Raw genomic sequence first — 24122 nt, 5'->3', positions numbered from 1 at the left:
CCTCCAACAGCACCAATCCCCGGCAAAATAAATATCCAATTTCCCTTTTGATATATATCCCATAAAAATGTCGTATTTTCATTTTTTTAAACAATAATCCATAACTAATGTAATAACTTACAATTTCTCTATGTATATATTGATCAATACTCTAATTACTCTTTTCTCTCTTTATTAATGTATTGAGTTATATTTTCTCTATCATGTAGGAGTAGTCATTTTGTCCCTACGAAGATGATACAATTTTCTTTTTAATTTGGAAGGAATATTGTTCACTCACTTCCTATTATTATATTATTTAAAATCCAAGCCGAGTCAAACTAGGTTTATTAATGGTGGACGGAGGAAGTACTGCATAAAATCTTATGTCATTCAGAAATTGGTATCTTTATTGAGATCGACATAGTACTAATAATACTTCAGTTCTTAAAATTTTGTGTCATCCAACAAGCGTGACGTCTTAATCGGGACTATAGTTTATTGCATCAAATGATATGAAATAACTCGAGATAAGCATGATTTTTTTTCTTGGAAGTACCCTAAAACTACACCTTAACTCTCAATTGTACATATTTCATGCTGACGTGGACCTTATTAATCTCTCTCTTCCAAACTCTAACATCATCACCCTAGTATTTAACTAAGGCTCACACTTCCTTTCCTCCCAAGAAAACACCACACATATACTCATATTAATACATCTCTCACCACCCTTAAACATGTAATTAGTCAAATCCAATTTAATCCCCCAAATTACTAAAACATGCAAGCCTCCGAAGAATTTTGGGAGCAAAGCTTCGATGAAATCATCGCCGCCACCATTCCCGACCTGTTTCTCGACGATCCATTCCAGCCGCCCGGCCTCTCCCCCAGCCCGGCCCGAAGCAGCGGGCCCGGCCCGAGAGGCCGTGTGGGGAAGGCCTCAGCCAGGAAGGCGCGGCCGAGGCCCTCCAAGAAGGCCCCGGCCACCACGCTCCTGGCCGCAGACCCCGGCAACTTTCGGGCCCTGGTGCAGCAGTTCACGGGCCGCCACAGCGAGGGCCCGCTGCTCCGGGCCTACAAGGGCCCGATCAACTTGAACTTCAAGCAGCGGAGCTTCTATCCCGTGCATCGGAATCTTGGGGAATCTGATCGAAGATTCTTCCCTTTTGGCGGGAAAATCGACGATTCCGCTGCTAATGATCGAGATCGTGTGGAATTTGATGAAGATCAATTGATTGTTTCGAGTCAAAGCGATGGAAATGATCATGCGTTGACTTGTGATGGGGATTTTGATGTGTCCGAGGATGGATTTTGGGGGCGGGAGATGGCGGCGGGAGGTGGAGGGTGTGACGCGGTGCTGGCTGGAGCAGTGGACCGTGAGCTTTGGGGGTATTAAGGGTTTTCGTGATACGGCGTCGTATGTCGAGCACAAGCTGTTTACTTGTAATCGGTAGGACTAGGTTCGTTGGCCGGTTCGGATAGTTTGTGTTATGTTTCGTGTTTTATTGTACATCAATATATATGGCATTTGTATGTAATCGTTTTGTGTTTATGAGAATATTATGAATAGTAACACTCCCTCCGTCCATGAAGAGGAGTCTCGTTTTACATTTTAATCTGTCTCCGAATAAGAGTTTCGATTCACTTTTACCATAAATGGTAATAGGGTTTCGCATTTCACTAACACATTTTACTCACATTTCGTTTAAAACTAATAGTAATATTTAGAAGTGAGACTAATATTCTATTAACTTTTTTGCATCCACTTTTTTTAACATATTTTAAAATTCATGCCGACAAGAAATATGACTTCTGGCGGACGAGAGAGTATTCAAATAGGTTAGTAAATATGAGGGAAATTGATTTAAAAAGGTTATAGTGAAGTAAATATGAGGGGAACTGATTAAAAAGGTAAGTGAAATATGAACTGTATATATGAGACATTATTTGGATACTAGTATTATTTATTCAATTATCTTGTGTATGTATATCATGGAGTATATTATGATAAATATTTGCACCGAAATTCTTGGATGTGAATGCATGAGTTTGCGTAAGATGTTGAATAAGAAGATATCAAACAAGCATAGTATGATATTCTTGTTGATTCTTTTTCTGCATTTTTGTGGAATAAATTACTTTTTTGTATATCTTCCTTCCATCCATCCCTTTCAACTGCCTTGGCGCATTGTATAAATAATTGTCAACAATTATTTATCTTCATAGTAGTATAATTTACACGTGCGTTGCATGTTGTTTAGCTTAACTATAAGTGTGGTCGAATTATTTATGTTCATATAAATTACATGTGCTTTCAATACCGTTTTCCAAAATATTTTCTATAAAAATCGTGTCATTCTCTCTCTCAAACTACATAAACTCTAATACGATTCTATTTAATAAATTATTGATATTTTTTAATTAAAAACTAATTAATATTATGACTGTGGTGCAACGGTTTAGTTTTGGTGCTTATGAACTTGGTAATATATATACTCGTTTTAAAATAAGAAAATTTTAAAATAAAACGAATCTTTGTGAACAAATGGCCTTGATGAAAATCTAGCATCTTTGCCAAAGTGATGTAAATAGAAATCTTGAATCATTATTTTACATCAAGACAAGTTCTAGCCCAATCCAAAGAGGCCGACCCAAAAAGTCTAAGAGGCCGAACCAACTCTTATTTAGAGTCACAAATCGCCCACAAAAACTAACTCATTAGTAGAGTTTAATCAAGACAATTAATGGATTCTACACTAATCTAGTAATTAATTAAATAAACGACGTTGTTTAATTTGCCGCTCAATTTATGTGACATTATTAGTTAGAAATTATATACGATAATATAGTATAATTCATAATATATATTGTGTGTTGAGCATATTAAGACAACAGTTAATGAATTTATTTGTTGCGTAGTGCGTACTACCTCCATCCCATAAATTTTGTCACATTTTGATTGAGCACATATTTTAAGAAAATGCAATGAAAAGTGAGTTGAGAAAGTTAGTAGAATATGAGTCATATTTTTATGCTCCCTCCGTCCCGGCTAAGATGACACATTATTTAGCCGGCATGAGATTTTAGGAGTTATTGGTTAAAATATTTAATTGGAGAGAGAGAAAGTGGATGTAAGTATTAAAGTAAAGACATAAAGAAAGAATGATATTTTAATAGGAGTGAGAAAAAGTGGTTGAGTGTATTAATTGGAAAGAAAAAGTTACCAAAAAAGGAAAATGTATCATCTTAAGCGGGACGTAGGGAGTACTATATTAGTACTCCATTATACTCCCTCCGTCCCCGATTAAGAGTCACATTTTTTCATTTCGGTCTGTCCCCAATTAAGAGTCACACTTCATTTTTACCATAAATGGTAGTAGGTCCCACATTCCACTAACTCACTTCACTCACATTTTATTATAAAACCAACATAAAAAAGTGGGTCTCACATTCCACTAACTTTTTCAACCAACTTTTCTTTACATCTCTTAAAACTCGTGTCCGGTCAAACTGTGACTGTTAATGGAGGACGGAGGGAGTAATAAAATGTGAGTGAGAATGGGTTAGTGGAATATATGGTCCACTATAAAAAATGATAAAAGATGAAATGTGAAAAATTTTGTGGGATATATGAAAATGAAAAAACGTGACCGATGCACTATTTATCAGTGACAAACTTTCTAGGAAGGATGGATTATTTTGTATCCGGTGTTTGATAAAATGCAATTGGTGAATCCATTAGTTTCAATAACCATGTGCATGTCATACCAATACAGGAACAATTCTCTTTACACAGCTCAATTGGAAAAAACTAAAGAATTTCTTGTCTGATAAAAAGTTATTCTAGATCTCACCTACATAAAAGTTCGAAAATTCTACTTCTAGTTAGTAGTATAAGTCTATTGTATTAATTAAATTCTAATCTTAATTAAGTAAACGAGTGAATAATATCCTAATTTATGTATTTGAATTAAAAGTGAATAACCTAATTAATTTATCTATTGTTGCGTATAAAGGGGTGAGTTATAATGCTAATTTTTCTTAAATTGTTAACTTACTAACTCATCAACGCAATGTATAATTAACGTCAACACGATCACATTAAAATGTCAACGCAAATTTGTATTGACATTTTAAATATCAATGTCAACACAATACAATGTATTAAATCGTATTGACATTTTAAGACACTGTATTGATGAGTTAAAAGAGTTAACAACTTAAGAAAGATAGCAACGGTTCACGTCTCGTTGTATACATATGTGAAATTAGTTCAAGCATAATTGATTAGTAGAACAGTCAACATCACATTACTATTACTCCCTCCGTCCCGCTTTAGCAGTCCCATTGACTTTTCTGCACTCGTTTTGTAAAAATAATAATAAATAGTTAAAGTGGAGAAATAATAAAGTAAAAAAGAGAATAATATAGAGAAGAGTCTTATCTACATTATTCTCATTTTTACTTTATTATTTTTCCACTTTAACTATTTATTATCATTTTTATAAAACGAGTGCAGAAAAGTCAATGGGACTGCTAAAGCGGGACGGAGGGAGTAACAGAGTACTCCTCACCAGTCACAACAACCTACGACAAATCAAACCGATGTCGCAATACAAACTCTACAAACAGGACAAGACGAATGCGACAGCAGCCATTTATCCACACAAGCGGAATGGAATCCATGCCCGCATTTCGGGAGCACTCTCACGCTCTCTCCGTCGCTGAAATCCGCCAAGCAGATCGCGCACCCGGCCAGGCCCGAGGAAGAGGGACGATGGAGCGACGTGGGCAGCGCCGCGACGTCCCTCTTCCTGAGGCCCCGGGCAGCGGGGAGCCAGCCAGCGGGCTCCGCGAGAGCCCGCTGGAGGCAGTGGTGGAGCGTGGAGTGGAGGCCGACGGCGCAGAGGAAGGCGCAGGCGGCCGCGGCGATGATCACGGCGGTGTTGAGGTTGATTTTGGGAGGGTGGGGGGTTGGGGGTTGGGACATTTTTGTGGGGAGGTTTGTGAATTTTGAGGGGAATATGGAATAATGGAAGAGATATATTGTGTGGTTGGGATTGGGGTGGAATTACTTGTGGGGTATGATGCATGCTTAGTTGATTGCCATATATGTTTGTCTTTGTATAAGGACACAAGAGATAAGGGTTTGGATATATGCATTTTCATGTTAGATGGTATTTGGATGAGCTTATAAGCTTTAATTTGAAAGGGATATTGGTTCTTAGAATTATGAATTTTGATTCAAGTATGGTAAGGTCTAATAATCACAAACTTTATATTTGTGTGATATTTCTCATGGTGGGTTAATCGTATTGGCATGTGTAACACTTTATCCTACTCAACACAACTAAATCATCGTTGCTTTTTTGTTCTACTTGCCATGAATTTTAGCGGTGTAAAATATCACAAATGTTATACAGTTGTCCACATAAAATACGTTTACGTTTTACTGAAAATGTCTTGTTCAATTTAGATTAGAAAATAACACATGATATAAAGTTGTGATCTTTTAGATTGCTTTTAAAGTTTATAAAAATGTACTCCCTCGCTCCATAGTAGATGTCACACTTTCCGTTTTAGTTTGTCCCACAAAAGATGTCACATTTCTATTTTTGGAAAAAGTTCTCACGCACATAAATACAAAAATTATATTGTCTCTCTCCATTTAACACACAAAACAAAACCTTCTAAAATCTCGCGTCGTCCCACAAGTGTGACATCGTGGGACAGAGACTAAAATTAGGTCAAAATTAAAGTTAAATTTGTGAAGGATCAATATTGGGAAACTAAAATTGATTATTTAAAAGAATTGAAAATTCAGTAATGTTAGCTTTTTATGTTTTTAATTAAGAAAACCCTCTGAAACTAGAAAGTAGGTTAGTTGCCAAAGTGGTTTTTTGATTTTCCGACTACTTTTGGACTTGGGAAAAAGTAAAGTGCCAACTTTATTAGAGTTTGGGACTCATATTGGGCACTTACATATCCTCCACTCATATATGGGCCTAAATAAAAGTTTTAATTTGGGCTTAGGTTGTATATTGGGTCTGAAATCACACTTTTGAAGCAGTTTCTAAACCATTTCCTCAAAAAAAAGAAGAGAGAGAGAGAAGAATCTGGCATAATTATAAATTAATATTCATAATTCCTCAACTCACTTACAAATCTCTAGAAAAATAGATATTGCCAACGTCTGTAACAGATTCAATATATAAATGCACGGATGACGAATCACGTTATACAACCAATGACATTGTTCACCTAATAGTGCTAAATCACAATAAATTACTTTCAATTCGTTACATCTTGGTTCTGTTTCTTGAATGATGTTTGTTGGTAAACAACCAACAAGTTGAAATTCATTTTGCTCTTTTAATAATTTTGACCATCTAGATTCTAATTTCAATCTTCCGCAATGAATAATTTAAAATTGAACTAATTAATATAGATAAAATATGGCAAATTGTTGGGAATATCGTGAAGTATAATTCAAGTTCATTCGACGAATCGTGAAATTCGCACTTTTTAATAATTATCTCATGGTGAAAACTTTTAGTGAATTGTAGCTACTATGCCAATCAGTAATCATATGTGTGCATAGTACAACATCATTTAGTCGATAAACATAAACAATATTCCAAGTACATAAGTGACAAGACTCGTTTCAACGAAATACAGTTTCGAACAAATCTAAACTTCATAACTTTTTGCTAGTATTTAGAGTTGAAAAACAAACCAAAATTTGAACACATTTCAAAGTTTTCAACAATTTTCCAATTAGCTATTCTCGTCGAAACATAATGTAAAGATGAATGCATTGTATAAACGATATCGTCAATTCATTTATCGTTTAGTTGAAACACACCCACAATATATTATACATATTGATTCTTTTCAATACAAGAGACTCCAGTTTCAAATAAATCTAATCTTCATCCTTTTTTGGTTAGATTTTCAATGAAAATTGAACTAAAATTTGATCAAATTTCATAATTTTTTCCAAATTTCACCCCCGAGGGTAGAGAACTAGAGATGCAAGCCCCCAATTTTCTCCTACCAATTAGGAAAGGGCTTAAAACGAATAAATTTAAAAACAATTTATTTACAAATAAGTCCCGCCTTGATCCGCCGTGACGTAGACCCTCGCCGGCACCGCCACGTCGGACTGAATCACAACTTTATTATCCGAAACATTCCTCACAAAATGCCTCGGAAACGACGCCGCATCGCTGATAAACGTATACTGCACCTGCTTAATCAAATTGGGGAAAATCAGCGCCGCCCCCAAATCCGCCGTCCACGACGGCCCCTCGCCCTCCACGCTCGCCCTCGCCACCGTCGTCTTCACCGCCATCCCCTTCACCGCGTTCCGATCCACCGCCACCTGATCCACTTCCCCGAAATTCCCCTTCAATTGCACGATCTCGATCCCCCTATCGCCGCCGGCGAACATATTATCGACGACATTCACGCCGCTCATCACTCCTTTCACCGATTTAAACAGAATAAAGGCATCGCCGAGGAAGAAGGTGTTGGCGACGGTGAGCTGCACCGGATCCTCGGCGACGATTCCGGTGTAATCCATGTACGAATCGACGATCCGCGTCTGCGTGAGGCCGGGGAGGCGGAGGTGGATCCCGACGCCGCCGAATCCGGCGGCCTTGTTGTAGCAGTGGACGCCGGAGATGAGGTTCGCCTGGCCGGTGACGAGGATCCCGGTCTGCGCGGAGAAGATCACGACGTCGGAGACGGTGTTGTCGTTTCCGGCGAGGATGATCGCCGTGCCGGAGAAGGACCGCTCGCCGGAGTCGCCGCCAGCGGTGACGTGCTGGCCGAGGTAGGAGGTGCGGATGTAGGTCTCGTGGCCGCCCTGGACGAGGATCCCGGTGGTGTTGAAGCGAGTGACGTAGCAGTTGTCGATGGTTGTGCGGAGGGAGTTTGTTATCCGGATTCCGCCGCCTCGGTAGTTGGAGTCGAGGAGGAGGTCGCGTAGGGTTATGAACTCGTAGTTGTATGTGGAATTTGAGGGAGATGATAGGTCGAGTAAATAGCCGTCGTTTGAGAAGTTGTTTGATGCCGTGAGTGAGCCCCCGTGAATCTATTACAACAAAATCAAGATGATGTCACGATGATACTAATTCGTCGTTAATTTAAAAACAATGCAATGTTCTCAGAGGTGAAATCTTTGCTAGTTAATTGTTTAAAAAAGTACTCATGAAATTTAGTCAAATTCTAATTTATCTCTAATTTTTATCAGTCGGAAAAACCACGAATTTTATATCAAAACAAATATTCAACTAGTCTGACATATAAGTGGATTGTCAAAATAACGAAAACTCTAAATATAAAACATTATTCTTAGCTTTTTAGACTAAACTGAATTCGATAAAATTTCACCAATTTTCCTGATTTTTACTACTCCAGTACAATTTTATTCAACATGCAAAATCGAATTGAATGAAAGTAAAGGCATTTATGTGCAATTACCACTCATAAATATTGCAATGAAAAAGTGGTCATGCATATAATGTCAACACTTCATCTAGAAATAAAATCATTTTCTAAAAAAACAAAACATTTCAACCAAACTACATCAATTGTCAAAATCAATAGCTCTCAAACGTTCAACTACAGATCACGAATCGAATCTAGGACCCTTGTATTTCTATTTTTAGTTTTTTATTTAACGAACAAAATTTTAATTTAAAATTACTCGTTTTAACACAAGATAATCCAAACTTGGTGTTTAAAGTGACTCGTCTTAACGCAAGGATAAATCGAAACTTACAGCTAAGTTCCCTCTACCGGAGACAGGAAACAAGAGCGGACGACTGATCAAGTAATTTCCACCGTCGAGATCAACCCGAGCACCGCCAAGATTAACGATGCCCTCAAACAACACCCCTCTCCCGGGGCCGTTGAGGGCATCGCTGATCGCCTTCAGCACCGCATCCGTGCTGTCGTTCCGCCCCGTCGGGTCCGCACCGTAAGCCGTCACGTGATAAACAACCGGGCCCTACACTAACCGCAGTAAAAAACGTTAAACATTCCCAAAACGGCGCCGTATCGTTACTATAAGACTTACCGAAGGTGAACGAGGCGCCTCTTGTTGAAGACTGCGCCTCTCCAGAATCCCCTGCATTCGGTGCAGGTGGTCGCGCTTGCGCGAGAACTCAACGGGCCTATGGTAGCCGTACACGTGGATGGAGGCGGCGAAGAGGAGTATTATGATAGCTGTGATCGAAGCTCCCATGTTTATGTCGGATTTTGGACAAACTGCGTCGTTTCGTTGTTTGTCAATGTGGGATAAAATTGTGGAGGTATATATAGAGAGAAAAAGAGATAGAGAGAGGATATGGCGAATTGATTTTAAATCACGGAAAGAAGGAGGCCTCACTCTCTTTTGATGTTGGATTCTTGGTGAATTTTATGGAATTAGATAGTATAATCATTCAATGCTTCTTTCTAATATTTGACACAAACTTAAAACTGCCTAATTTTTATGACTCTGGTGATATTTTACCACAGTGGGTACTTAAATGCAATTACATATACTCCCTCCGTCTAGAATTTAAAGAAACTTTTGACTCGGTTCAAGTTTTAAAAATCGTTGGACTTTAGGAAAGTGGTAAACATATAAGTGGAATATCAATTTTGTTTTTATATGATTTTATAGTGAAATGTGAGCGTAATAATTTAGTCCATTGTAGATCCACCTACATATAAAGAAATACTATATCAATGTTGTCTTTAAATAGTGTGCGTTGTGTCAAAATGGATCATTATTTTATAGTCGAGAGAGTACTTTTTCTAATACTAAAAAAAGTGAAATACATGAAAAACAGTCTTTGGACTATGAGTTCATCTCACAAATAATTTCTGCACTTTAAAAATATCTCCATTAGTCTCTAGACTAAGGGTTATTTCAAAATTAGTCATTTTGCACAGTTTGTTTTCGAAAATGCACTTTTGGGCTGCTGGGCAATTTCGTCTTTCACATTTTAACTATTACAATATGATATTATTTCAATAATGTACTAAATCTGATATTATTTCAAAATTATCTTCTTCTTCCCTTTGCGATCCTTCACTTTATTTTTTATTTCAATATTAGATTTAATTTTAAAATTTAGATTTTTAAAAATCAATAAATTATTTTAATTAAAATTATTAATTATTAATCCTATCGTTATTTGCAAACTTCTTATACTAAAAAAATGAGATAACTATAATCAATAAGAAACATAAAAATTGCAAAATAATAAACAACTAATAAATCATAGTCTTAAACGGCGTTAGTCAGCAAGTTACTATTAGACTAATTAATGACATGGTAAAATAAAAGTGGCTAACTAGTTTTCCTGGTAAAGTAATTAAGTGGTCCTAGCAAAGTTTGACATGTATGTAAGGTATATGTATTCCAAAGGAAAAGTAATATTACTTCAACAATTAATCGAGTACTTCCTCATTTCTCAAAGATTGTTGAGTCATCAAGCCCACCATAATTGTTGGTTTGGTGATTCTTTACTTTCTAGTTTCAATTGGCTTCTATTTGAAGTTTTCTCTTGCTTGTTTCTACATTAGAACTTATCTTAGAAATTATTAATTGTACTTTGAAATAAGAAGAAAGTAAAAGACTTTGAGATCAATTGTGTTACTATTAAATTGAGTTGAAATTAGAAGTCGAATTTCGATAAAGTGATTTGAACTATAGTTTTATTGTGATTTGAATTGGTCATTTTACTTGACATCACAATATGAGAAATGGTCATACTATATTAGGAAGTTAGATGTCCTAACGCAACGATTCGATGCATTATTCACCACAATATGTTTTATTATTTCATTTATTTCTTGCTTTATGGAATTGGAGAAATAAAAAGTTTTAAGTGGCAGGTGAAAATATAAAGTGTAGAGGGTAATTAATGGCTTTATATAGTATGTTAGTTGAGTATTTTTCAACTCCTCAACTGCCTCCAAAGAATTTATAGCCAATTTAAATAAGTAGTTTGAATTTTACCTCACATATATACCAATTTAGGTAAAAATAGAAAATACTCTGTATATATAGATGATGTTTTTTCAAATATAAACATAAATAAATACAGTATTTATTTGTTGCATGCAACATTTGTAAATCTGGCGCAGTCATTCTATTTAATTAAAGGGAACCAAACTATATTTAGGTCAGAAGAATTTATTATGCAATGAAACAAACTTAATATGGGACAATTTCAATATTTTATGCCGTTGCAATATAACGTGTGTCTGCTTTGTAAGTGATTTTTTTTTATAGATAAACGAATATAAATTTAAAGGTTTTGTTTCGAATTCAAGATCTTTGGTCTCAGATATTAGCATATTATCACTACGTCAATTCACCCACGAATTTTTATCTTCTTATTTTTATGTTGTAACTTGTGAGATATAGTTCAATTTGTTTATGTAGGGCAATTTGTTCGAAAAAAATGTGATAAGACAAAATTAGAATAAATGTAGACAAAATAGGAAAAGTATAGTGTGTGGAAAAATTGATTACAGGTGAATTAGGCCAGTCAAGAAAATGAGATATATCTAAAGTTCTAAACCCATGATTTTATGTGCCATATTAATATATCCTAGAGTTAGAGTATATATAGCATGTATAATTGTATATCACACTAATAAGTTAGTATCGATGATTTAAAAGGCATATGCATACTTGATAGATAATATTTTTACAAACCAAATTAACATTGGATGAAAGAAAAGCATTATTATAGTAGTATGGATATTAATCATGAATATTGCCGAGAAAATTTTATTTTGTTTCACTAAATCTTGATGTTATGGGCCTGTAGCCCTTAATTTTGTGGGCTTTATGCATATTCAATTTACATTTGAACTGGGCCTTAATAAAATAGAAAATTTAAAGGCTGTGTTAAAATAAATTTGATGTCAATACACGATCATTTTAATTTTTACATAGATTTTCTATTATAAAATATATACGCTATATTTTAGTGTTACTGTTATAATGTATAGTAGTAGAAATATGTCTATCTCATCATGCCATCGAAAACAAAATGTATTTTGTTGTGTTTGGTCATATCAATAGAGAAATACATCGTTTTTTATATTACAAATATATGTATACCAGTGTATCATACTACTAAAGGTTTAAGAGTCTCACTGTATTATAGTGGATGATAAATCTATATCTTTTTTATTGTAAGTTTATGTAAATTATCAAAAGTGTGTATTCAATCGATGTCCAAAACATTATAATAATAGTTAAATCCATATTTTCTGTGTCACTGTCTAACGAGTATTGGTTCATCAATTCATTTGATATGAGGAGACTAATTTACTTTTATTTGTATTTATTAATCATAAATTTGAGTGTTACACTCTTACAATTAGAAGTCTCTTGTCTCAAGGCATGGAAAATAAAATTGTATTTTGGTTGTGTTTGGTCACATCAATAAATAAATAAAGAAATAAAGAGAAAATTGATTTTATCGTTGGTAGTACTTACTATAATTAAATATTATCTTAATTCATCTTCGAAGTCTTATTGTTGAGTTGAGTTGAGTTTTCTATGGTAGAATTATATTCTGAGTTGGGATTCAGATTACTTATGCTATGAAAAATTGGTAACAATTTCATTTACGTAAATTGGAAAAAATCTCACTGGTTATAATAATAGAACTCATGTTTATTAATTTAAAGGGGATTATTTGTAAATTCCAAACTCCAACGAAAATATGTTTATAGGCAAACCATGGTTTTCGTTGAGGCATATGGCTAGCGCGATTTGAGTGTAGGCTTACACCTAGGAATCATGAATAATATTTCATCTATCCATAAAATATACACAATTGAAATGACATGAAAATTAATGCACAATTAGCAATAAGATAAATGAAAAAAAGGATAGTTAAAGAAGCTAAAGTAATAGTACTATCTCCGTCCACCAAAAATTGTCCAACTTTGACCCAGCATGAATTTTAAAAAATATAATGGAAAGTGAGTTGAAAAAGTTAGTGGATTGTGAATCCTACTTTTATATATTAGTTTTATAATAAAATGTGAGTATGAATGAGTTAGTGGAATATGAGGTCCAATACCAAAAATGGTAAAAGTGAAATTGGATAAATTTTGAGGGACGGACGGAAATGGAAAAATTGGACAAATTTTGATAGATGGAGGTAGTATTAGTGAATAGAGGAACTCACTGTATTTAATGAGTTGTAATTGTGGACCATAGTAATATAAGTTGTAATAAAAATGCTCATATTTTTATAGGAAGAATGAAAATAAAAAATAGATAATATAAAAATAAAATATTGGATTAATAATTAGTGGTGTGACAATGAATTCCATAGTGGAGTAGTACTTAGTTTAAATGAAAATGTCGAATTGTACTTTAAATAAAACAAATTCCACATTTGCATGAGAAGAGTCAGAGTGGCCCCCCTACCATATTGCTTTGTTTATTCATCGCTCATGATTCCGATGAATCTCCCATTTTAATGAGGTAAAGACCATTTTGACCTCTCAAGCTTGACTGAATGGAAATTCTCAATCGAATTAAAGAAATACTATTACTAATATTCTAGTACTACATCACATAAGTCATTAACATATGATTTCTCACTATTCAATATTCATCATTAAAATATTATAAACGTTTGATTTTAAAAATTTTATACCAAATTTTGAAAAGTGCCTAAAATAATCTGAATTTGACTACATTCGTTGATTCTACCATCAATACAAAACTAAAAAAAGTTACTCCTTTTATCCCGCAATAAGAATCCTATTTAGTTAGTGTGATTTAAGTAAAGGAAAATGGATTGAATAAATTAGTGGAATAAGGATCCACTTATATATATATATATATATATATTGATTTTATAATAAAATATAGGTGAAATAAATAAGTGGAATGAAAGATCTACTTACTACTATTTACTCCCTTCGTCCACGAAAATTCGTCCCGGTTTGACCGGGCACGCGTTTTAAGAAATGTAATAGAAAGTGAGTTGAAAAAGTTAGTGGATTGTGGGTCCTACTTTTATATATTTTATAATAAAATGTGATTAGGAATGAGTTAGTGGACCACTACCCAAAATGGTAAAAGTGAAATGGGATAAATTTTGGAGGACAGCCGGAAATGGAGAAATGAGACAAATTTTGGTGGACGGAGGGAGTATAATAAAAATGATAAAACATGACTGTGATCGTAGAACTATGGAAGTAAAACAAAAATAAACAGAAACTCGAGGGAAATGATTATGGAATTGAATGATTTACACGCACTAAAGCGTAAAAAATTAAGGGGGCTGAGTATCAAGTGGGCCCCACTTTCCCCAAGAAGAGACATACAGTCACGAGGCAGAAAGCCAAGCAGCCAACAAAATCGCTTGGGCGTCATGACCTCACAATTCCACCACCTTTTTATTCAATCCATTTCCGTGTTTAAATTTTCTGCTTCCAATCCCTCTTTTCCCAATGCCGTCGATTCCGCTTCTCTCCGTCTCTCTCTTCCTCCTTTTAGTATCCGCCTCTGCCAACGGATTCTCTGGTAATCATTTTCTGCTGCTTCTTCTCGCTCATCATTTCTGATTCCTAAATCGCAATCAACGCCTTCTTCGATAGAAATGAGCTCTACTGATTGTTAATTGGTAGCTTGTTAATTCGCTTTTTGTTATTTTTTTGATTAATTATTGTGAATCGGCGCATTTGTGATTGTGAGCTTGGAGAGCTGGAGATTTGTGAATTGGATTAGGATTGTGTTTGAAACTTGATTCATGTATTTGCGCTAACTCATGTTGATGGATTTAGTTGCTGGAAGTATTATTGAGCTTGAAGAAGTCATGAAATCTAAGTTAGTTTTTTAATTTCATGTGTTTGAAATTGGTGATGTTGAATTCAAATTGTTTTGATGTCGATGATGCGTGGATGCAATTCAGTTGCACTTGATAATCTGAGTTCAGAGTGTTGCCCTTGAAGTAAAGTTGCAGTTATTTGAGATATTTTGGAACAATTATATATTATGTGTTGAATATGCAGAAGAGAATAAACTTTTGCATTCGGAGATACTAAAGGATGAGGCAGTGGCAAGGCTTTTTGAGCTTGGAAAGGTACGAATTCGAACTTTCTTTCATGAGCAAGTGAAAAAAGAATGTTTATGGAGCGATAGAAGTTGAAATGTGGTATGGATAACGTTCCGATTTCACTTGATCATCAGTCAGTGAATTGCCTCTTGAATTAGCTTGAGGATCTATGTGTCTTTCACTTTATAGAGCATTGTAATTAGCTTGTGGATTTTGGGGTTGTAGGTGAGTGATTCGGAAGGATTTCTTGAGAGGACTTTCCAGTCTGCAGCTTCTGTGAGAGCAGGAAACCTTATTAGGAGATGGATGGAGGATGCGGGATTGGAGACGTAGGCATTCAGAAGCCTTCTTCTACGATTTTATCGCCATGTCTCAATGTACTTTGTTGACATCTGTGTTTCCTTTCTCTAGGTGGGTGGACCAAATGGGGAATGTGCATGGTCGGCATGAAGGGCTAAATCCGAGAGAGAAAGCTCTGTTAATCGGCTCTCATTTGGTGAAGCAACTTTGCACTTGACACTCTTTGATAGTGTAAATTTGATGATTGTATTCAGTAGAGTAGATTGTTTTACCTCATGTAGGATACAGTTATTGATGCTGGAGTGTTCGATGGAGCGCTGGGAATCATCACTGCATTGTCTGCGTTAAAAGTGTTGAAAATCAGAGGAATGCTTGGAAACCTTACACGACCGGTGGAGGTAGCAAGATTTACGTTGGATTGGGATTTCTGAGGTGATGAGGTGTTGATTGTTTTTTATCGTTACTTTTTCAGGTTATTGCATTTAGTGATGAGGAAGGAGTTAGGTTTCAATCTACCTTCTTAGGAAGTGCAGCCATTGCTGGTGTGTTACCCGTTTCAACGCTGCAAGTGCACGATAAAAGGTCGGTGTCACTAACCAAGGAGTTAGTTTGATAGAATCTCGGAATTCTCTAACCATATATGACACTTCCAGTGGTGTAACAGTGCAAGGTGCGTTGAAAATGAACTCCATTGATATCTCCGAGGAGAATCTCTTGCAACTCAAGTTCGACCCCGAATCTGTGTATGGCTATGTCGAGGTATACAATCGAGAGCAAGCGGGATTCAAGAGTCCATTTATGTAGACATGTAGCTGATATATCTTCTGCTTTGTAGGTTCATATTGAACAGGGGCCGGTTCTTGAGAACGTCGGCCTTCCTCTTGGTTTGGTGAAAGGCATTGCAGGGCAGACACGGTTGAAGGTAATGAGGCTTTTTTTACAAAAGCATGTTATTCGTTTGATATCCTTTTTATATGTAGTCTTCGTGATTTGCAGGTGACGGTGAAAGGTACACAAGGGCATGCTGGCACGGTCCCTATGAAAATGAGACGGGATCCTATGGCTGGAGCTGCTGAACTGATTGTATTGCTCGAGAGTCTCTGTAATCAACCCGAGAGCTTTTTATCCTACGACGGTCAGTGTGCATCATCAGCAGCACAATCGCTAGCAGGATCGCTCGTTTGTACTGTTGGCGAGATCTCAACCTGGCCAAGCGCAAGCAACGTGATTCCCGGCCAGGCAAGTCGACAACGAGCTGAAACTTTGCTGTTTCCACTGCTACAGCCATTGACATGAGTTTAAGAGTTATAGTCTTTGTTCATTCAAGACAGGTGACCTTCACAGTTGACATACGGGCAATGGACGATCTAGGAAGAGAAGCAATTATATACGAGTTTTCCAACAGAATTCACGAAATATGTGACAAGCGTTCGGTTTTGTGTCTCGTTGAACGGAAGGTTCGATTTTTTGCCCCCCCAATCTTTATCATACTTGTATGCCTAGAAGCAATTTTGTTGCTCATTTGGAGTTTTGGAAACTTTCAGCACGATGCTGATGCAGTGGCATGCGACGCTGAGTTGAGCTCGAAGCTCAGGTCCGCAGCGTATGCTGCTGTCGGGCCGTTGAGTGACGAGTCATTCGACATGCCCGTGTTGATGAGCGGAGCAGGGCATGATGCAATGGCCATGTCTCATCTTACTAAGGTACTGCTTTTTTGTAGTACCATTTAATTTCAGATGTATGTTTGATTTTGCATTTTTGTTGTTTGATGATTTATTTGGTGGCTGTTTTAATAGGTTGCGATGTTGTTTGTGCGTTGCCGTGGCGGCGTTAGTCATTCTCCGGCGGAGCATGTGTTGAACGATGATGTTTGGGCTGCCGGAATGGCACTCCTCGAATTTCTAGAAAGTTATGTAAATAAATGAATTATTCATGTATTATTAGAATCATTCAAATGTGATTACTTGTTCGCAGAGATGAAATGGTTTATGATAGTTAACTAATTAACTTCATGACATAAAGATGAAAAATGCATTGTTAATAATTAAATCTAGTTAACTAAATTTCATAAAATAAAAATAAAAAATGCATTTGTTCAATGTAAATCATAAATCATTGCTAACCTAAAATTATGATGCTCCTACTGGATAAAGTTGATAAAGACACTAATACGACTAATTTATTAATTTTGTAGTACTACATATTTGTCATGTTGAGAGGGCATGTAATCCCTCTGTCCCATGGCCATCGAAGATGACCTACTTTCCTTCTTTCGAGAGGGCATTACGAATTTACGTGTATATGATATATCATGAAAAAACTTCGGTAAAAAGGAAACGAAACCCTCGTCATTATAACACATAAATCAGCTTAAAATTCTTGAATCAATTCTAGCTACCAAAGTTAGTGTACAATATAATAATATCAGTGCAAAGTTCCTATATTGTTCTAAAAATATGTGAAGCAACTTCATATATAAGAGGATTGAGCTTACTTCAAACAAGGTAGCTACGCCAGCTGCTGTAGCCGAACTTACTTCAAAGAAGGTATCTGCGCCAATTGCTGTAGCTGATGGACGACGTGGGACATCCTAGGGCGCATCGATGGTACGTGCTGAGTGCAAGAATATACAAGATCCACAACTTTCTGGATAGTTCCGGCTTCTGGAATCACGGAGGTAGAAGATGATGTCACCACAGGATCCAAAAGCTCCAGATAGCGATGGGATTGCACTAGCGGCGTTGCCCACTCGAAGATGCTTTGCCAGCCTACAGAATCAACAGCCTGTGCAGGCCTGCGTCCACTGACAATCTCGAGTAGAAGTACCCCAAAGCTGTATACATCGCTCTTTGTTGTGAGCTCGTTTCGGTAGACGAACTCTGGAGCAAGGTATCCGTGAGTGCCACCAGCCATGACTCTCCTCTCGTGCATCACCTCCCATGGAACAAACTTTGAGAGACCAACTCCCATGAGATGGGCACCGAAGTCTTCATCGAGAAGAACATTACTTGCGCGGATGTCCCTATGCACCACCTGTGGCTTCACCTTGTCATGGAGGAACCTATTAAGTAACAGAAAATAATTTATTCAATAATAAGTTAAAAGTTTAAATTACAGGAGCACAAGTTATCACTTACGCTATTCCTTGAGCAAGATCCGTAGCAACCTTCATTCGCATTGCCCAATCCAATGTCCTCCCACCTCTGGGAACATGGTGCAACCATCTATCTAAAGGTCCATTCGCAATGAACTCGTACACAATATAACGATCACCATGACCATAACAGCATCCTTTAATAGCCACCAGGTTTGGATGATGCAGTCTAGCAACCCGTCCTATTTCAGAATAAAACTCCTTTTTCCTCTGAAAACTTGATCTTTTTAACCTTTTCACTGCTACCCTTGAGCCATCAGGTAGAAGTCCACTATATGTTCCGCCAGTTTTTGCATCACCAAGCAGACGGTTCCCTTCACTGAAGTTCTTTGTAATTGATTTGAGCTCCTCACGTGTAAACACTTTCCATGGTGGCGTAACTAATGCCAATTCTGCCGGATTGGACAGTTTGCGAGATCTTTTGCGCCTTTTATTACGTCGATATACAAGAAGCCATAATACAACAGCCAGAGTAGTGAAAAAGATCAGACCGCTCACAACAGCAAGGATGATAAGATATTCCTCGTGGCAATGCATTCCACGACATTTATTTTCTGAAATTGAAATTGGTTCAGAAGTTAGTTGTCGATACTTCTAGAAAATTTTCAAGATAAGTACTAAAAGAGCTAGCTGAATGGACTGATAGTTATCTCGAAGAATCACATACCCAAATCAAGCATGCATAGGGATGCAAGCAATCCATTGCAACCTTGAGCCATGGGCGATGCACTTCCATTATTCGTCACCAACATGCACAGACTGGACACATTGCTGCTCAAGCAAGACTGATTGGTGCAACCGGATTGTGTCGGCATGATAGATGAATTCAAGTATGATGTATTATCAGACCATTTCCAACCTTCACTGATGAATCTCCCGCCAATCCAGCAACCACTAGAGCTGGCATTACACAACTGCTGAAGCTCGTTTAGTTCTTGCAATGACATAGCAGCTGCTAGATGCCCACCGTAAGAAATGCATTGCTTCTCGGATTCATCCCACGATTCATTGCTTGCATTGTATCTAACACACTTTGTCCCACTTAGGTTGATACTCCAACCAGACGGGCATGGCACTGAAAAGCAGTGATATAGGAGATCAAATGACAATGAAAGAAAAATTCTTCAAAATACAAAGAAGACGAGAACAAACACATTGACTGATTAAGTAGCTCTTAGTAAGAACCAACGAAGACTGTAACCTTTAAACTCCTAACTTTTTTACCAATGCAGCTAGCAACACTACTAAATGAATATTCCAAAAACAAAAAAAAAACGATATGATCTGCTTCTGAATTATACACGAGCAAATTAAACAATCTAGCTCTTCTATCAGATAGCATACAATCTAAAATCAAAAGATCTGATCCAAGTAGGAAACATTGACCAACCTCTGATTTCAGTTTGATTTGAAGAAGGCTCTATAACAGTGGCCGCAACAGAATCGTGGATGCCCTGCGAAAGCAGATACAGGAACAGAAAGCATTAACTCATCAAACAACAGCGAAACAAAGTGAGCAAACAAGCTAAACGCATAATAAGCTGAATCGCCAAAATTAGTGAGTATACCGAAGCTCCGAGCGGAAGCAAGAGGCATAAAATCAGCAGCTTGAGAGACTGTGCGTGGACTGTGAGCTTGAATTCCATCAAGCTTTCGCTATTTCAGAATCGAATCAGCGGCAATCAAAAGAAAAATCCAACAAATTAGAGCTGGTGAGCTAATTGCAAGCATGTAAACCGACATAATCGCGGCTGATCTGAGGCGCAGCTCATGTCGAAGAGTGAATTCGCGCGAAGCAGAAGAAGAGATGAGGAGTGGAATTAGGGTTTCGACATTAAAAGAGAAATGAAGATAGAAGTAGACTAGGGAGTTGAAGTTGGTGACTTTTCTGACAACTGCAGTTAATTCTCGACCCGTACCCGTTATAATGTGGGTTGCTGTGCCGGGTCATTTCGACCCGGTTGCCTATTTTTCAACTGATTCATTGTAGATGGGTCGATCGTCATCGATCACTGTTACGGTTCCTAAACTGAAATCGGCCTTCTCGGTTTGAATTAAAACTGTCTTATTGAGTTACCCGGTTTGGTTTCCGGTCCGCATTTCTTTGATTAAAACTCATTGCTTGTTTGTTGGTTTTAAATTTTCAGTTCAACAGTTTACTAAACAATTTTTTAAGTATCTAGGTACGGGGACGGTTTTCTAACATAAAAATGTGTGTTTTCTGCAGAAAGTATGCATTTTTCTATAGAAAATCACTTGGTTTTTGTGGTGATTCGAATTTCTTTTCTTTATTTAGAAAATTCACTTTTCAATCATACCAACAGACTCATGATTCTTGCTTTTTAAAATTGGCATCAGAACTTGAGTTATGCTTCGCTCATGTTAAAATTGGCATAAGATCTTGAGTTATGCTTCGCTCATGTTGATATTATACTTCTTTCGTCCACAAAAGAAATCTTACTTTATCCATGACAAAATTTAAGAGATGTGAGTTGAATTTTTTTTAAATATGAGTTTTTATTTTATACTAGTATTATCCCCGTGCTATGGACGGATCAAAATAATTTCAAAATATTGTTTATTTAGATTATAAATTAATTAAATAAAATTAGAAACAATATAAAATAATAAACAAAAATATATTATATATAATAAATATAGATCAATAATATATAGTACTATGAAATAATTAATCACATATACAATATTTTATTTTTAAATGATACTCCCTTCGTCCCATAAGAATATATACTCTTTCCTTTTTTAATTCATCCCACAAGAACATGCACTTTCCAACTTTCTAATTTTAGAAACTCTTTTTACTCTAATGAGGCGAGACTCATTCTCCAACAATAGTTTAATTACTTTTTCTCTCTACCTCTCTCTTACTTTACCAATTTTGCATTAAAACTCCTGTCGAACCCAAAGTGTATATTTTTTTGGGGACAGAAGGAGTATGAGATAAACCCTAAATATAGTGACCCTATACACTAAAAACTCAAACCTTGAAACCTAAATCCTAAACCCTCAGCTTTAAAATATACTCATCATGACCAACAAATGAGCAAAATATCAATAAATTCTCCCTCCGTCCCAGTTCAATTTTACTTTGTTGATCACTTATTCTATTTTGGGGATTTTAGATCTGTTGTATTCAATATCTTACACTGGGTCGGCCTACTTGATAATCCTTACTGATAGTTAAGGTTTTTTTTACCGGAATCTTGACTGTAAATCTGTTTATATGCTTATATCAAGAAAGTGCTTTACAAAAGGGCTATGTGAACGGTAAAAAAAAAAAAAAAAATCTTGCTTGCATTCATCCAAACATCTATTCACTCAATGGTATTATTTATTGGAGCTAAAGTAGCGTTTTGTTGAAGCTAGACTTGTAAAAAAAAGTTTAAATATAAACTAACATCTGTCAAACAAAGAAAGATCCTCCAAATAGGATTTTAAAACGGATAGTTTCATTTCACCTTCATCTCAAAAACACATACACACCTTACTTTGATGATCGACGCGGTATTGTTAGGTTGTAGCTCATTAAGGAATGCGAATTCCATATTGAAAATATTTTTTCTTGTTGAAGAAAAATCCAATAATGTAATAGGAGAAGCTAATGAAGTTGTGAATAAAAAAATAGAAATCATATTTATAGATAAAAATATAAAGAAAGTATTCGTGTGTAATAAATGACGCAAGTTTTTGTATAGTATTGGCGTATATATTGCAAGGGATGTGATCAAATGAAAACCATATATATAATGAAAACTCAAAACTTTAATACTAGCCACTAATTATATCAGATCTGTGGTTAATATTGCGTTCAATTTTTATGTCAACAAGTGCTTGTATTTTTTCAACAAAGGGTAATTTTGTAACTTAATTTTCTGAGCAGTTTCCACACTCCTAATTTCTCTCCCTCTTTCTGTTAGAGTTTGTATACTAGAAATCACCTTTCGAGTGATTGAATACTGTTAAAACTCTTAATTTACTTTCCAAAGGAATAAACAGATTATTTTTGTCATAATGTTGTTATGTTTTACATTTAATAGATGTTTATTACATGTTTAAATGTATAAGTAACTTAACAAAGTCTAAGTCTTTGTTTTAGTAGACCGGTTGTGGGCGCCGTTCACTTTAAGGTAACACGGTCAGTTCTAAACAAAGAAAAGAATAATTTCACAACCTAGATAGGCTTAGACCACCTATCGTGAAAGGTTGCAATGTCAGTCCGATTATTTCTAAGCCTTACTGAAATAAGATGACATTGGTGTGGTATAGCACTGAATGGATCTAACAGCGAGACAGTCTTTATGCTATCTACTGAAAGACGAGGTCTTGTAAATTGTTATTTCTTAATCAATGTACGTTAGCATTGAGCATACGGTATTGATTATGCACTACTTTGACTTACCAAATGGTGCGGGTTTTTCGCAACCCAATAAGCCTGGTATATTGGGTAGTGGTGATTAATATCTAGCGGTGCTAGGATTGCTATTATGTTGAATCGTGCGCGAGGTGAGTCTCGTTTGATAACATCCTCAAGAGAAACTTGAAATAAGGTTTTATTATTCGGAACCTAGCTAGTTGGAGTTTAATTACTCTATGAATAATAAATAAGTTTTTCCTGCTGAGTCCTCTGTTGGAATAAATAAGATATTAATTAATTAAGTCCATAGCAGACAATAATTAATTAATGGATGTTTCTATCTTAAGCGCGGGAAATAAATATCAAGTAATGGAAACCCGAAGTACTTATAATTTCGGATTTGGATGGGGAGTGCAATATTACTTCTGTAGTGGCTGCTCGTAATATTCCAATTATAAGCTTATATTAAATTGGGTTTAATTTAATTAGTAAAAAGCTAATTGGAGGAGCCCATATCCAAAGCCTTCCATAGATCCCTGTCTGGGCCCAATATGTGACTTATTATAAATAGGAGAATAAAGGAGACGTAATATACACTTGTTTTCTCTCTAAAATTTTCGTCCCCCTCTCTTCATAGAAGAGGGACGATTTTTCTTTATGTCTTCTTTATTTAAGTCCTAGTACACTGGTGAGATCAGCCCACCCTGATATCAGTTTACAGTCCGGGAACCAGACAGAAGATCCGTGGTTTTGTACTAAAGATCTTCACGTGGAGAACGCGCTAGCCATCTTCGATTCTTTGGAGAATCTTCAAGGTATAATGGCTAAACCGTAGAAAAACATGTTTTAGGTTTCAATTAATTTAAAGCATGTTTTATTTGAGTTATGAGCATGATACATGTGATAATTACTCGAATAGAATTTGTCTAAATAATCCGCTAAATAGATCGGAATTATTATGTAATTAATTTATCTAAGCGCTTCCGCTGCCAACTCCTTCACTTTCCAAATTGAAATATTCACAATCTTCACCATTGTGAATGACGTCTCATTCTCAACAATTAAACTGATATCTTTGTCTGTTCAGCATCGGAGTAATATTATCTGTCTGAAACTCATTTTGCATAATACTCCGATCCGGCTGAATCTCATCTTTCATACAATCATTTTGCGTAATCCGTGTCAAATAAGTTTTCTATTATATGGAGGA

The 24122-nt window shown here is 36.1% G+C and overlaps 4 protein-coding genes across 5 annotated transcripts; 2 read left to right on the top strand and 2 right to left on the bottom strand.

The window, feature by feature from the left end:
* Window positions 1-634: 634 nt before the first annotated feature.
* On the top strand, window positions 635-1560 carry LOC148931740 (uncharacterized). The gene has a single exon (XM_089066210.1). It carries the CDS (start codon window positions 764-766, stop codon window positions 1376-1378), a length of 615 nt encoding a protein of 204 aa, XP_088922336.1. The 5' UTR covers window positions 635-763; the 3' UTR covers window positions 1379-1560.
* Window positions 1561-6946: 5386 nt separating this feature from the next.
* LOC148931739 (polygalacturonase QRT3-like) lies at window positions 6947-9420 on the bottom strand. The gene is made up of 3 exons (XM_089064223.1): window positions 9068-9420; window positions 8771-8998; window positions 6947-8080 (listed from the first exon to the last, which is right to left on the bottom strand). The coding sequence occupies exons 1-3, from the start codon at window positions 9233-9235 to the stop codon at window positions 7085-7087; spliced, it is 1392 nt and encodes a 463-aa protein (XP_088920349.1). The 5' UTR covers window positions 9236-9420; the 3' UTR covers window positions 6947-7084.
* Window positions 9421-14402: 4982 nt separating this feature from the next.
* LOC125206887 (allantoate deiminase) lies at window positions 14403-17386 on the top strand. 2 transcript variants are annotated; one of them, XM_089064053.1, is made up of 12 exons: window positions 14403-14551; window positions 15040-15110; window positions 15309-15412; window positions 15495-15579; window positions 15665-15781; window positions 15856-15965; window positions 16037-16142; window positions 16219-16305; window positions 16380-16622; window positions 16715-16840; window positions 16928-17086; window positions 17180-17386. In XM_089064053.1, the coding sequence occupies exons 1-12, from the start codon at window positions 14479-14481 to the stop codon at window positions 17306-17308; spliced, it is 1410 nt and encodes a 469-aa protein (XP_088920179.1). In that variant the 5' UTR covers window positions 14403-14478; the 3' UTR covers window positions 17309-17386. The 2 variants fall into 2 exon arrangements, with proteins under 2 accessions (XP_088920179.1, XP_088920180.1); XM_089064054.1 differs by lacking the exon at window positions 14403-14551 and adding an exon at window positions 14591-14651.
* A 323-nt stretch (window positions 17387-17709) lies between these two features.
* On the bottom strand, window positions 17710-20491 carry LOC148931738 (protein kinase family protein / C-type lectin domain-containing protein). The gene is made up of 5 exons (XM_089063583.1): window positions 20106-20491; window positions 19928-19991; window positions 19205-19612; window positions 18521-19091; window positions 17710-18444 (listed from the first exon to the last, which is right to left on the bottom strand). Exons 1-5 carry the CDS (start codon window positions 20181-20183, stop codon window positions 17916-17918), a joined length of 1650 nt encoding a protein of 549 aa, XP_088919709.1. The 5' UTR covers window positions 20184-20491; the 3' UTR covers window positions 17710-17915.
* Window positions 20492-24122: the final 3631 nt, after the last annotated feature.

The sequence above is a fragment of the Salvia hispanica genome, chromosome 2, assembly GCF_029641045.1.
Source record: "Salvia hispanica isolate PSC_SH4W2 chromosome 2, Shi_PSC_v1, whole genome shotgun sequence".
Classification (NCBI taxonomy): Eukaryota; Viridiplantae; Streptophyta; class Magnoliopsida; order Lamiales; family Lamiaceae; genus Salvia; species Salvia hispanica.
The sequence above is the reverse complement of the archived record's forward strand: the minus strand, read 5'-3'. Positions and strand labels throughout refer to the sequence as shown.